The sequence below is a fragment of the Rhipicephalus microplus genome, chromosome 8 (genome assembly GCF_043290135.1).
Source record: "Rhipicephalus microplus isolate Deutch F79 chromosome 8, USDA_Rmic, whole genome shotgun sequence".
Classification (NCBI taxonomy): domain Eukaryota; kingdom Metazoa; phylum Arthropoda; class Arachnida; order Ixodida; family Ixodidae; genus Rhipicephalus; species Rhipicephalus microplus.
In genome coordinates, this window is record NC_134707.1 from 102,065,323 (window position 1) to 102,080,504 (window position 15,182).

The 15,182-nt window shown below is 44.0% G+C and overlaps 1 protein-coding gene across 3 annotated transcripts; it reads right to left on the reverse strand.

Moving 5' to 3' along the window:
• Nucleotides 1-339: 339 nt before the first annotated feature.
• On the reverse strand, nucleotides 340-11,761 carry LOC142769296 (uncharacterized). 3 transcript variants are annotated; one of them, XM_075872425.1, is made up of 4 exons: nucleotides 11,361-11,761; nucleotides 6,320-6,382; nucleotides 4,079-4,167; nucleotides 340-689 (listed from the first exon to the last, which is right to left on the reverse strand). In XM_075872425.1, the coding sequence occupies exons 2-4, from the start codon at nucleotides 6,321-6,323 to the stop codon at nucleotides 411-413; spliced, it is 372 nt and encodes a 123-aa protein (XP_075728540.1). In that variant the 5' UTR covers nucleotides 6,324-6,382; nucleotides 11,361-11,761; the 3' UTR covers nucleotides 340-410. The 3 variants fall into 3 exon arrangements, 2 of the variants coding, with proteins under 2 accessions (XP_075728540.1, XP_075728541.1); XM_075872426.1 differs by lacking the exon at nucleotides 11,361-11,761 and having other exon boundaries at nucleotides 6,320-6,464; XR_012885755.1 differs by lacking the exons at nucleotides 4,079-4,167; nucleotides 6,320-6,382; nucleotides 11,361-11,761 and adding an exon at nucleotides 787-903 and having other exon boundaries at nucleotides 572-689.
• Nucleotides 11,762-15,182: the final 3,421 nt, after the last annotated feature.

The following is a 15,182-nucleotide window of genomic DNA, read 5'->3' on the forward strand; positions in this document are numbered from 1 at the left end:
TGCCGAGAACTGAAAGCAGTTACTCGATCTATTTCATCTTTTATACCTCATTCCCTTTGCTAACACTAGAAGTGTAGTTTATTTTTTTACCAATTTATCTTTTGCAATAGCGAGTGCTTTATTTGGTACTGGTATTTGGTACAGCAGATCGAAAAAAGTCGTTAGGAAGTAAATGTTGAAAGCGTATGTCCCCCACTTGCAATCCCCACATATGTCCCCCATATGGTAATCGAGAATATTCATAGTTTAGAGCTTTTTTTTGTAACTAAAACATGGTGATGGTGCTTCCGAATCAGCATAAGCTAGCCGAACAGTGCACCACCGACAGTCTGCAGACTATTTATTCTTTGTTTTTTTTTATTTATTTTGTACAACAAAAAATGTATACATTGAAAAATATATATACACAACTAAAAAAGGCCCGCTCTACTGCAGGTCAGGTTGCGTTGGGGGCACAGTGACAGTGGTGCTGTCAAGGCCCTGGCTGCTGTGGCTGGGCAGGAAGCCAGCTGCCGCGAGCAGCCGATAATCTGCACTCTGAAAGTGGGGATCATCGGGCTGCTCCAAAACAAATGCTTCTCTGAAGCGCCGCTTACTGCCCCCACAGCGATCACCAGACCCTGGCAGCCACCTCTTAATAAAGTTGAGGGCCTCCGCCTGGTCGCACCCTGCTTTTTGGCAGATGACATCTGCATACAAGAACAGAAATACCATAGTACACATGAAGCACTGCAGTACAGAGAATACACAAGGGTACACACACATAAAACAATGAACAAGTCTAACCTGTCACTAATCTACAGAGCCTCAGGTTCACAAAGGCCCTTTTCCCTTTTCTGCCATGAAGGCTGTACAGCACTTGCACATCATGTGCCAATACAGCCTTCATGGCATTCACACCAATTTCTCAGAGGCCACGTCCCCCAATCTGCAGGAGGTGCTTGCGCTGTAAAAAAATGCAAGCATAGATGGGGTAAATGCAACAACACATCGAAATGTTTTCATGATAAAAATCTGCAAGAAGAGGACACTAAAAACAACAACTTGAATTTTTGGGCATCACAACATTTCATTGTTTTTTTACGCTAACTTCAACTCACTTGACCTAAAATGGTTTCCACATCAGCCCTCTCACACTCAGTGTGAGAACCTTTCAGAGTCCTTCTCTGAATGCAGTTTCGCTGTTATGAAATCAAATACAACACTGTTATAACCCTTAATAAATATTGATTCTAGCTATGAAATAGTATAATTACTTTGTACAGTGCTCAAATTCCAATACACGTTTCTTCGAGGTTACAATGTCTTTGCCTGAATGTTGACCAGGAGTAGCTTCTACAGGTGAAAAACGATAAAATATGTGGAATTCAAAAAGAAGCTTGGACATGTTTTTAATCAATGCATTGTAAGCAGAGCACAACAAGATAAATGAACATGATCAAGGCGTACTAAGAGGCAACCTTAGAGAGACCAAATCTTGGTCATAGATGAAACTGATAGAAAAATAAAGGTCGCAACATTTGCTGTTTATATTTTTCTGTGATAGCCAACAAAGAGGCATGTCACTATAGAAATCTCATCACAATAAACAAAGGTGCATTTTTCTTCACACTGCGAAATTGGGTGCATGTTAGATTTTTAAAAAAGTAAGAAATCGGCTAACACAAGGCAGGGTGAACTGTAGCTCGAAGTAGAAAGAGCCGCAGCGGACACAAAATAGGCTGATACATGAACAAAATTACTGATTGTCTGTTTTAAGCAGGCTATTGCTAGTCACTGCCCATCAAAAACACGATGCCGCCTACATCGTCTGCTAGCTTAGGACAGTTCACTCGGACTTCACAGACTATAGTAAATACAGTCGAATCTCATTAATTCCAACACACTTAATTCGAACTGACGCTGTGGTCCTATCAAAGCTATACCGCGCTCCGAAAATGCTCTCAGCACCCCGCCCAATCCTTCGGTGGCACTTCAGACACCTCATCGCTGTGCTTCAAGAAGAAAATGAAGAAAAGGAAAGAAAAGACTGCGGTGGAATGTTTGCCAAATGCCAATCTGCGACATTCCTGTGCCCCGCTTCGGCTTTTTCCGTCCCTGCCATGTAGAGACCCTTCTCCTCTTAACACTGCGCATGAAGAGAAAGAGGGGAAAAAAAGCTGTCGCAGAGAGTAGGCTCTCTCATGCCGATCTGCAACGCGCCGGTGTCACGCTTCCCTGTTTTTCATTCCTGCTATGTAGAGACTCTTCTCCTTTCAACACCGCGCATGAAGAGAGAAAAAAAAAAAAGCTGCCGCGGAGTGTTTCTCTCTCGAATGCCGATCTGCTTTTCTCCAGGTGGAGACGCTCCTCCATTCTCATCATGTGCTGGCCACGCTCCGGCTGCAGCGCAGATGGTAACAGTGGAAACACAGTTGTCTTCGAAGAGTGTCAGCACTGGACATTGCCGCGCGCAACTTCTTTTGCCAGGAGAATACTGAAGCCGAAGTACAAATGCTTTGCAAACTGCACGCAAAACTTGTTGACTCGTTGCAAGGCCAACGTGTACAGACATGTATTGACTACTTTAATTGATGACGGATGTCCTGTAATTTGTGAATAAAACTTCTCCATGCACATGCATCACTGCATGGTGAGCCCTCCGCTCGTTTACCGTATTTACTCTATTCTACCGCGCCCTCGATTGTAACGCGCGCCCGGTTTCCACGACAAAAAAAAAAAAACTAAGACATCGGTTGCAACGCGCACCCTTTTTTCTCGTTGGCCCGCTTGATCACACCACTCGCGAAAACGACTCTTTTTGAGAGCATCTTCCGTTTAAATATGAAGTACGGGGGAAGCTTATGCCTATCTGACGTGCAACAGAGCATTGCTGTCGCTCTAGTTTTACCGTGGCCCGATGTCAGTACACAAACTTGCTTCGCCCCCTTCTCTTAGACGGTTGTGGTGCCAGGCATGTAGAAGTAAAGAGGCGTGTGATCGGCATTCCCGATTTGCCCAAGCAGGTAGCCGTTGTTGTGCCGGAAGTTTAGGAGGAACCTCTGAAGACTCTGAAGCTTTTCTTCGTACTCCTCCGGCAACTTCCGGTATATGCCCGTTCGCCTTCGGAGGGAAAAGCCTTTTCTCTTCATAAAGTTCGTTAGCCAGCACCTGCTCGCTTTAAAATGGCTCTGCATTAGCCCTTTTTCTAAGGCTAACTGCATAGCCTGCACTTGGAGCAGTTCTGTCGTCACGGGCCGCTGTGCCGCTCACTGCTTAATCACATACTCGCCGAGCAGCTCTTCAATTTGTGGAAACCGACCCTACTGTGGTCCACTGAAGCCTTTGCGTGAATCTTTGCTGTCGACAATATTCTGCTTTTGTTTCCGCCAGTCCCGCATGCACGTTTCGGAAACTCCGAATGACCGCGATGCGGCCCGATTTCTGTCCGTTTCGGCACACGCGACGACTTTTCTTTTAGAAGCAGCATTGTGGTGCACTCGTCGAGTTTTTGAGTCGGCCCTACCATGCCGTCGATGCTAATGTACTACAAGATGACGAACTCCTCAGCACACGTATGAAGTGCCGCGCATGGGAAACACATAGGCAGAAATGACCGACGCGCCATGCCGACGCACATAGGGGGCGGCTATTTTGTAAGTGGCGATGGCAATAGAATGACCATATTCTTTTTTTTTTTCGTACTCGATTCTAACGCACATGCGATTTATGAACTCTCTTAACCGGAAAAAAGGTGCGTGTTAGATTCAAGTAATTACGGTAACTTTCATTAATTTGAACAAATTTTCTGGCCTCTTTGAGTACAAATTATTCATATTCGACTGTAGTACAGTGGCTCATGAGATAACCTGACTAGTTTGTTTCCCGAAACACAGTATCTTAAAGCAGTACTAAATTTCTGCATGTTACATAGGCATATTAAAAATCAAGAAATATACACCAAAGCCGCAGCCACAGCTTTACTCTGCACAGCTGCCTCTGCTGCCTCCACTTCTCCAATTGTACCAGCAGGCAGCCGGGGAAGGTCAGAGGGGCGCTGTGCTGGCTGGGCGTGCTGAGGCACGGACAAGAGCCGTACCTTGTGCTTCAGCTGTCGCACCTCCTGCAGAACCTCTCTTTGTTGCTGCCGGATGCCAAGTTGGATCCGCAGGATCCGTAGCAATAGAGCTGAAACATACGAGAGTACATACCATATTTACTCGCACAATTTGCATCCTCACATAATTTGCTCACCAGTATAATTAGCCAGCCTGCTTTACTACAAGAAACTTTTTGCTCGCATACTTTGCCCTCCCCAACCAGCCCGAGCCACCTTGCCAGCACACACACAGACACAGTTGACTTCATGATGCTCTGGTCAGGCACATCTCTTGTCAAGCAGGCGAGTGCAGTCTTACACAATGGACTGATTGCAAGGTCCCTTCTTCCATGAACTTTTATGCTTTCCCTAGAATATCGAACTTGAAAACTGAAACCTGTTTATGTGTAGTCCGAAATGCCTAAAGGTTTGCCTCCTATCTTCCCACCTCTTCCACGGCAAGAATGTATTCCCGAGACACAGCACAGATGTTGAACGCGTGCAAGGACCTGTCACATCAACTAGATGAGGCAGGTTTTCGCACTCATTTTCTTTTTTTTCCGTTTCGCCATCTGGCCATTGCGTTTTTACCACTCCTTGTGATAGGCTACAATAATTATATACGAGGCAGATTGCTGTTATAAAGCTTACCGAAGAAAACTGAAACCGTGCTACCGCTAAGCACATCAGCGTGGAGTTCTTCGACATGCAATATTCAGTATGGGAGCCAGCAGAAGAGTGCGTTGAATAAGACTTAGCATAGAAGCTTGGGTGTGTTGGTTAGATATCGGAGGGAACACAACGCAATAGAAGACTGTGACAAGGAATGGACACACACACAAATGAAGGGCGACACACACAGCACTGTGTTGGCATCGCGCTTCCTTGTCTGCATCTTACTTTACGTTGGGTTCCCGACAATTATTGGAGAGTACTTATGTTCTCTGGTATAACCCTGTCGTGGGAACTGGTTTTTGTGAGCACTGTTCGGAAGAACTTCAAGAAAATGGGGGCATTTGAACAGGCTTAGCAAACAAATGACAATCCGCTTTGAAACAGCTGTGACAGCGCCTGCAACATATATTCCCAGTTGAGCTTTTAGGCCAGCGATTCCTACTAGCTTCGCACATGACCGGATTGACAAAAAAAGTACACATAATACGCGAGTATATACCGCATTTGACTCTGTAGCTTTGATGAACCAGGCAGATACACAAATTTATCCAAAACTCCATTGATTCTGTTGCAAAATTATTCAACAAACAAATTGCGATGTTATCCATGTTGCTATACGATTGTGGCACTTTACCATTGCAGCTTTCCAGGAGGCACACATAGTGCAGCGTTAGTTCACCACTCGCAGTTAATTGTATGCAGTAGGTTGCTCACAGCAACTGACTGCATGCAATGGTGAACATCTTGCATGCTTGCACCGCTGTTTCAGCATGCTGGCTGCTTCCCATACGGCTATCAATTGATGTTCACAAAATTGGGAAGATGAAGAAAGACTACACAGTGCCCTCTGGCCACCCTATACTCCAAACCTCCAGCCAACAAACAAACAAAAGAAACAGAAGTATGCAAATGAATATTATTCCTAATGCAGCTGGAATGGAGTGTAGTTTTCACCAATTCTGTGTGTTAAGTCAATATGGAGTGAGTTAACTCCATAAAGTAGCTTTTCTCATAACAGTGTTCACTCTATTGTAACACAAGGAGTGACTTCATAGCATCTAGAAGGAAAAATAGAATCTTCAGTATTTGATAGAAATGTGAGGCTCTACCTTAAAATAACAATATTCTGGAAAAAGAACTCATTACATTCGAAAAAAAAAAGGTAGCACAGTTGATCCCCTTTTTAAGAGACACTGATGTAACAGACAAACGGGGATAAGAGGCACCAGTGTGCAGGCTGACATTTGGCCCATCATGCATCAGGCACTCCGTAGATGCACCTGTGCAGCCGGGAGCCCTGCAGTCAAGCATGCTGAGCAAGACTGTTGACCACTGTACAATGACACATTGCCACAAAATTTCAAAACTTCATTTCACAGACTTCTGCAAAAGCTTCTTACACTCTTGCATAATTTTTGCACAAGCTTTTCTCATTCTTGCATGATTTTCGTCAGAACATATAAGTGTTGGAAGTTGTATGTCTCCAAAAACTTGCACAATACAAATAGCATACATTAAAGTCTATCACTTAATACATGCATAGCGTAACAATGAAAGGAAACTCACGCATGGTTTGCTCCGAGCCTTCCCCGTGCGGTGCCTCCTTGAGCCTTGGAGAGCACTGTACAGCTAGAGCAAAGTAGCATCAATCCAGTGTTAATGGCAGGTTAACAAGACAACAAAACTAACCCCCATATTCATAAACGCTACCCGACTGGACTTTCACCCTTCACTTGACAGAGTTGAGCACTGTGCCACTGCTCGTTTGAAAGCGACGCTGCACTACTCAAGAATCACAGCATATTATTGCTGACATGCAGCAATTTTCTCTGCTTAGAGACGGCGCTCCCATCAGCCATCTCAAGTGAAGGTGAAGCGTTGAGTGGAGGGACGTTCTAGAATACGGGGGTAAGATTGGTTGCAAGAACACTACAATAGACACACTTAATTTTTACACTTCATCTATATTGTACAGCTACACACATTCTGCATCCTTATAATGCAACATATACATACAGGCTTATAAAGTAAACACTGTAGGCTGCTCAAATAGCACCTACACAAAAAAATTACCCAAAAGTGGACATGCGCAAAGTACTTTTATTTGAAACTCACAAAACTTTTGCGGTGATGGAGAATAAATAAGACAGGTTACGCTTGGAGGCACATGAGACCTTCGCAGCTTTCATAAAGTACAAAAAACAATATGGTATGTGTGTGTGTATGTACGCATGAAGCTTCAGCCTTTACATACGGTTTCTTGAAAGAATCGACTATGAATTTTATGGCACCTGTGTCCTTCACCGCAATTGAAAGCCTGCTGATCAGTGTGTGCAATTGTGGAATAGTTACATGGAAAATGGCGTGAAACACCTAAAATCAAATTTTTCTAGCTAGGAAATATGCAGCTGTGTATACACAACACATGCTGCAAACAGTGGGAGGTGACCACAAGAATGATTTGAGTGTAAGCGGCAGTATTCCGCATTCATGCACCCCGCGATTTTCAACTGTTGCCCAAAAGCAGCACCACTTCAGCGTGCTACTTTTTTTTTACATCATAAACAGCACGGAATACAGCGAGGATGAAAACAACATATGCAATTAAGTTTTGAGCACTATTTATGGTGCGCATGATTGATTGATTGATTGATATGTGGGGTTTAACGTCCCAAAACCACTATATGATTATGATAGACGCCGTAGTGGAGGGCTCCGGAAATTTAGACCACCTGGGGTTCTTTAACGTGCACCTAAATCTGAGCACACGGGCCTACAACATTCCCGCCTCCATCGGATATGCAGCCGCCGCAGCCGGGATTCGAACCCGCGCCCTGCGGGTCAGCAGCCGAGTACCTTAGCCACTAGACCACCGCGGCGGGGATGGTGCGCATGAAAAAAAAAAAATAGGCCTTTGTACAACGACAAATTCATAATTTGCCTTCACGAACCTTCTGTTAGGCTGCACTACATACAGATTTTTAGTGGCTTTCAAAAGAGATTTGAAAAAAAAAATAATAACCGTGTTTACTCTTGTCATGAGCGCACTCACTAAGTCACCCTCATTTCAGTCGCCAAAATTTTGATTTTTTTTTTCTTCCACATATTAAACACACACCTTACGTTCATCCGCTGAAGTCCCACGGGCTCCCCCCCCCCCCCCTCCTTGCCGCCTTCGCTCGCTGCCACGTGCCATTTTATTTTTGTTTCTATTTGTTCACGGAACGTCCCCTGTCTTTTTTAATTATCTCTTGTAACATATGTGGCATTATCTTGTTCCCGAGGTGCCACAGGTGCTCTGCTATGTAGATGCACCATTAAACTAGTATTTTTGATCAACTGTGCATTTCTGATGTTTACCTTGCAAGTACGTAAAACTGGCATGCTTCTTGATCTACGATACACATGTGGCTTGTCTCACTTTGAAGGAAAAGTTAGCATACAATGGTGTAAATGCTTAGAATTTGAAATATTGAGGCAGCAGCACACCGGAGATGATCATATGGTAAAGAAACAAGTGCTGCCTTATTACTGGCAAGTTGTCACTTATATGTACAAATAAATTTTGCGAGCTAAAAAAAGTACAAAAGCACAGCGAGGCTATGATGTGGTTCAACCTGTGGATTCGCTTCATTTATCACGCTATATGATGAAGCTTCCTTTGGTAAAACTGCTCAGATAAGAAAAAAACTTTGCTGTCCAATACAGCAACTATACAAAGTGTGGACGTGCATCTCGCAGCACCTTTTCGTCACTTCCGAAATGCGCCACTAACATGCCCGGGCACCAACCGAATCTATCGCCTACAACTGCCATGTTGTCTCCTCGTGCTTGCACCCGTTTAGTTTTGCCTCACGATGCAAGTTTGAGAAATTATGAGCTGCTAGTGAGGGCAAGTTGATTTAGTAGTCCACGCAGAGGGAGCAGAGCTTAGGGTGTTTCTTCGCTGAAAGTTATAACCTGAAATTGAGAACGCACATTCCGATTTTCCTAAATGTACCAGCGTATTTGGCTGGTGCAGATTAACAAAAGCTACTTGAAGAAACTTTGCAATATTTGCATCTTCAGGTGCAACTTCATTACGGGTAAGTGCCATAGCCAAGTATTTACCTGCAAACAGATATAGCTTACCAAGATACTGTACATACAAACTTGTCCGCAGTTAAAATCATGATGGCGAGGAAGGCGGTTAAAATCGTGATGGCGATCGTGGAGATTTGGTATTGCATTGAAACAAACTATAAAGAATGGGAAACAATATTAGTTCACTTTGAAGTATAGCCGATCGGTTCAAGTTGGGCGTCAGAATTTTTTTTAATCAGTCAATTAATTCTATACACGGTCTCTATCATGTTCAGTGACTCCACTGTACATTAGCGTACAACAAAAGCAAAATACAAAGTGAAAAGTGTGTTAAAGCATACGCGAAAAATAAAGTAATGACTGGCATTACCGCGGCACACACCACGCAAAGTCGCTATCTGCCTTGTATAATATTTTCCTCGACTATTTCCACAAATTGCAATCAAAGAGGCTCAAGCTCAACATCAGCACTGTTTAAAACACTTGGGGGGGGGGGGGGGGGCATTGCTACTTTGGTGGCGTAGGCCGTGACAATATATTCATAATATTATATCTCTTGTAAACTTGCCTAGCTCTGCACGACTAGTTTTCGATGGGAGCAGCTGCGCTTCGCACATCCACTCTTAAAATTGCGGCTCGAGAGATTTTGAGCTTTCACTTGTTTTTGGGCCAGGCAATTTGTAGTGAAAGCAAGATAATAGGCCCTCATAGGTTGTGGCGGGCAGCCGGTGTACGCCGTGGCTGGTATATGTGTCGCACATCTTGATTATCTGGTCTTGTATCGAGTGAACGAGCGAGGCCTTCCTAATCCAATGAGCTCGTTAAAGTAAGACAACAAAAAACCACAATGCTTCCACATCGTTCACAGCAACAGATGACGAGCCCCCAACAAACCGCACTGCAGCACGTAAACTGCCGTAGGTACCCAGGGAGTTACCCGGGCATGGCGGGAGAGGGCGACAACGGCAGAAGTGACATCACAGGAACACTATGTATAAAGGGGACATTTAAAGACTTTTTTCACATTTTTAAACTTCGTGCACTGTTCTGTCACAATTTATTGCTCAGAATAGTTGTATTTTGAAAAGGGCACTAATTCATAAGCCCAATGGTTCAAGGATGGGTGCATTTAGGGGGCCCATTCTACGTTTTACTTATGCCCTTCAAGAACTTGCTTACAGGGCCAAAGTCCTGTTTCAGAAAGAACACGCTAGTGCGTGGCCAGCAGTCCGTCAAGCATTAGTGCTGGTGAGATTTGGAAATGCAGCGCATGAGCATCCTCATCTGCTACTTCTCTGCTCATGCTCTCGGGGCTTACTTGCGAGGCACGGTCCTTCGCACTTTTCATTTTCACACTGTAAATCAACTGATACCAACTCTGCCTTCCATTATTTAATAAACCAATATTTCATGGTCACGAGGACGAGCTTAAAATGTTTGCTACATCAGACCTGAACAGCATTTTGAGCCATCGAAACTTGCTAATTGCAGCGAGCATTATGCGAAAAATATGATGTGCTTTACGGTGACAACTTGCAAAACACTGCAGCAACGATTAAAATCATGCGTTTTTTGTGCTCACAGGAAATCCCTGAAGCAGGAGGCACTGGGCTCGATAAATTGCGCAGCTAAAATACGGATGCGCTTTCCAATGCTGTCATGCGTACAGGCGGAGAAATGGCAGACAAAACTGGGCGCACCCCGATTCTATGCGCATGCGTCCCATTCACAAGCCTCGCTGCCAGTTAGCACCACATGGCTCACTGTCCATGAGCTCGCTTGTTTCCTGTAACAGTGGACCATACGGTACACCTATTTAAAAACGAGGATAGAATGATGTATATAATGCAGCATCTGATGAAGCCATGACGATGTGTTGCTGATGAAATCTGGAACTCTAGTTAGTACCGTTATTGTTAACCAGCCGACCGACTAGCAAAAAGATTTGCGACTGAAATGATGGCACCTATACCTGCCCTTAAAGGGACACTGAACAAAGTTTTTGCCGCCGAGATTTTCAGCCAAAGCAAAAAATTGGGCCATGAAATTCATAGACAATAATAATTTCAAGCAGAAACTACGAAAACATACTGAATTTAATGAGCCTTTTACAAAATGCCGCGTCTAGCTCTTAGACACGGCGTTTTCTAAAAGGTCGCGACATTTATTTTTCAAGTTTTTTTTTGTTATTCAAGACAAATCTACGGTGCATTGTTCACAGAAAACAAAATTGCCTCGGTAAGATTTCTTTGCGAGCAGCTTACTAATTTTAAGGCAGGCGCGTTGATTCGTGAACTGAAGGATGCGAGTGATCGATCTTGCCTGCTAGTGGCTAGGCGACAAAGGCTTTACCTCATGTCCGGTGTAGCTAAGTCACGCAAATGGAGCAGAAAATGTGCATTATCATTTCACCTAAATATCACACGTATGTGACTTATTGCCGGTGACAGGTGATCAGGATGAAGTCGACAAGTTGCAAATCTGAACAAGAATTCACTCGAATGAAAAACCAACCTATACTCACGTGCACGGTGAAGTCGAACACGTCGTCCGTCAATGTTGTCGCTGATGCCCGAAGGAAAAGAGAAAAGGACAAGCGACGGGGTCGTCTCTTTCTATAAAGTCGGCAGAACTGCCAAAACGGCCAACACAAAAGGCATCGGGTTGACATTCCTCCATCTGGGCATCAGTCGCTCCACCCGGGCATGCAGCTGCTACTGGTTCTACTACTATCCTCTTCCCCGTGCCTCTTCCCGACATTGCAGTGTTGCTGCCATACTCGCGAACCTTTTTAAATTAAAGCACGCAATCATGTATTATCGTGCGCCATACTAAACTTAAAAACAGTGCGCCGGTACATGAGATCACGAAGCGCGGTCCACGCCATCACAAGAGCAATTAGAGAAATGAAACAAAGAAAACAAAAATGTATAAAATATTTTGTCTCATTACGATCCGCAATCCAGTTTGCTGCAGCGGCTTTTGGCTCTGTATGAACGGCCAAGCCAGCGCCAAGCCAAGCTTGCGTCCCTGATCAGCTGTCTGTTTGTTTCCATCGAGAATTCAACAGTGAACTGACAATTTGTTTAGATGATATTGCTAAAGGGCTTGAAATTGAATATTTCTCTACGTACTACTGCTGTACTTTTCCTCTCTGTTTCCTGATCACAGTGATGAGATTGAGGAGGTTACAATTTAGAAAACAGCAAGTGCAGCTCAAGCATTGCTAGTATCGCTGTTTCGGTAATAAAATGTTTCAAAGATTTTGCCCCGCGACCTGCTTGCCGTGTTCGAGCACCCAGTAGAAATTTACGGTGCCGCATTTGAAAGAGTTGAATAAAATTGCAATATTACGAAAGAAAGGCTCTGAAGCAACATCGTATTTTATCAGGCCTACACCTCCCACACCTAGACGAGTAAAACTCGTCGATATTATCTTGCAAAGCTGTGTATAATATTTAAAACACATTCTTTAGCCCACGATGAATTGTTCTCTCGTGTGGCTTCTCCATTTGGTACTGTCATGATAACTTACAAAGGCAACTTTCCATATTTAGTCTCTTTAGATGTTGCAAAAGCTTGACACGTGGTGTGTATGCCATACTCCTCGTAACCTGGGTCCGCCTCTTTAAACAGCGTCGCATTTTATTGTTCGCAATTGTGTTTGTTTTATACTGTAAGCGAGCTGTGTGATTTCATCAATATTCACGAGTGTTCCCTGACTATACAAACACGTGCGTCTTATTTGGTGCGGTGCACGTTTGTATGTAGCAAAAAATGTCATTTCGTCAGCGTGTGTCTGCATACACTTGCATGCCCTGCAGTACGTGTACATAATTAATGCACTAAGGACTGCAATGCATAGCCTTGCATGGGACATCTATTCCATGCACCCTCAGAGAAATGTTTGTTATGAGCCTACTGTTTATCATTACATTTTTTTTTTTCGTTAAAGTTTCATCTCTATATAAAGCAGCTGTATACAGGCACGAGCTTCAGCAGCTTCCTCGTTGTTCCATTTTAAATAAAAACACCAAGCCTACCCGAATCAATGATCTGTTTGCTATCATTACTGTTATGTGTTCTACGATGTACACAAGGACAGTAGTATACAAAAAATAGGGAGGGAATTGAATGCCCTGCCTGCATGGCTGCGCCGTTTCACAAGATCAGGCGCTGCGCTGTGAAGCTTCCTACCGGCCTGCAGAAATTCAAGGGAGCGTACAATAGCGTGGTTCAAGAGGACTTGTGGGGAATACTAGACACACTGGGTGTGGAAGATGGAGTCACTAATCTTTCAAAGGAAATCTATAAAAGTAACAAGGTAGTTATAAAGTCGGAAAAACAGGTATCCAAGCCCACAGAGGTGAAACGGGGACTTAGACAGGGGTGTCCACTGTCACACTTGTTATTCATGATGTACCTACAAGGAGTAGAGACCAAATTAGAGGGAAGTGGACTTGGCTTCAACCTTTCTTTAATCAAACAAGGAAAACTCATTCATCAGGCACTACCAGCATTAATCTACGCAGATGATATAGTGCTAATGGCCGACAACAAGGAAGATTTGCAGAGATTGATGGACATCTGCGGTAATGAGGGAGATAGGTTAGATTTTAGATTCAGTTAGGAAAAATCAGTAGTCATGATTTTTAATGATAACAAAGGTAGTGAGGTTAGAATACAGGAAGTCACGCTAGAGATAACAGATAAATACAAATAACTGGGTGTATGGATAAGCAATGGGACCGAGTACCTGAGGGAACACGAAATATGCGTGACGACTAACGATAACGGGAATGCAGCAGTGATGAAAAATAGGGCACTGTGGAATTACAATAGGTATAATGTTGTGAGAGGAATATGGGAAGGGGTCATGGTTCCTGGGCTGACGTTCGGCAACGCGGTCTTGTGCATGAGGTCAGAAGTTCAAGCAAGATTAGAAATTAGGCAACGTGAAATATGTAGGCTTGCTTTAGGAGCTCACGGGAATACACCAAACCAGGGAGTACAAGGTGATATGGGATGGACATCATTTGATGGCAGGGAAGCTAGCAGCAAGATAAAATTTGAGAAGCGATTGAGAGAAATGGGGGAGGAGCGTTGGGCTATGAAGGTTTTCAGCTACTTGTACATGAAGAATGTCAATACAAAATGGAGGAAGCGAACCAGGAAATTGACTGGTAAATACTTAGAAAACAGCAGGTGGCCAAACCAGAAAGAACTATCGGTTAAAAAAGAACTGCAGGAAACGGAGACTGACATGTGGAGAATTGGCATGATTAAGAAGTCCGCACTAGAGATCTATCGAACTTTTAAGCAGGAAATTGCCAAAGAAAGAATCTATGATAATACTCAGGGTAGTTCTGTACTGTTTGAGGCCAGGACGGGAGTATTGCGAACCAAGACATATCGGGCCAAATATGAAGAGGTAGACACAATATGCAGTGCGTGCGAAGAGAAAGAAAAAACTGCCGAACACTTGACAATGCTCTGTAAAGGGCTTCACCTTATAGTTCAAGATGATGGTGCAGAGTTTTTCAAAGCACTGGTGTTTAGGGACAGGGAGGGCAAAATAGACTTTAAGCGGGTAGACTTAACTAGAAGGAGGTTATCTGATTGGTGGCTAAAGTCAAGGCACGATTGAAAATTAAACCCTTCACTTCAAAGTACCCGTCCAACTTTACTATTTAAAGGGGAAAAAATCTAGTGGTTAGTTCACTAAGCAATACGGCTAGGTGACGTTAGCCGCCGCCCGATCTAAAGGGTACGGCCACATTCATCCATCTATCCAGCCAAGAATATGCTCTCTGGCTTGTTGCTCCAGGCCTAGTCAGGTAGATTTTCTGGCCTCACCGTTGAATTGTTTGCTCGGGTTGTGGCTTGCAAAGATTGCGGTTTTGGGCTTCGTATCATCTTGTTCCGTCATCACGTCCTCCAAGTGGAGGACATGTCGCAGTGTGAGGAGGGAGTACGACAAGGCGCTGATAGAATGAGCTATCAGTCTTACCAGGCAGGCGGTTGAGAGCGCACCGAGGCAGCTGACGCACACCAGCACTATCCGCTTCCTGTATAATACAGGCTAGGGAATTATAGAGACACAGAGCAGAAATCAACTCTTGTGCCTCTCTCATGCACTGACAAGGCGGAACCTGCTTCGAACACAGAGGACCGAGCTAAGCAACACCATGCGTGACGATAAATCATGGTATCCTATTGCAATAATGATTAAGGCACGCATGCAACTTAAACCATTCTCACGCAAGATGAATTCACAACACCATCGAAGTGAACCCAAGGCACGTGCTGATTATTATGTACGGTACTAGCGCTAAATTCATGCAGA

Bases quoted from the DNA above. Each gene is read 5' to 3' on its own strand.
- LOC142769296 (XM_075872425.1), bottom strand. The intron at 690-4,078 runs GTACGGCTCTTG...TCTTGTATGCAG, and splicing joins TGCGACAGCTGAAGCACAAG to ATGTCATCTGCCAAAAAGCA.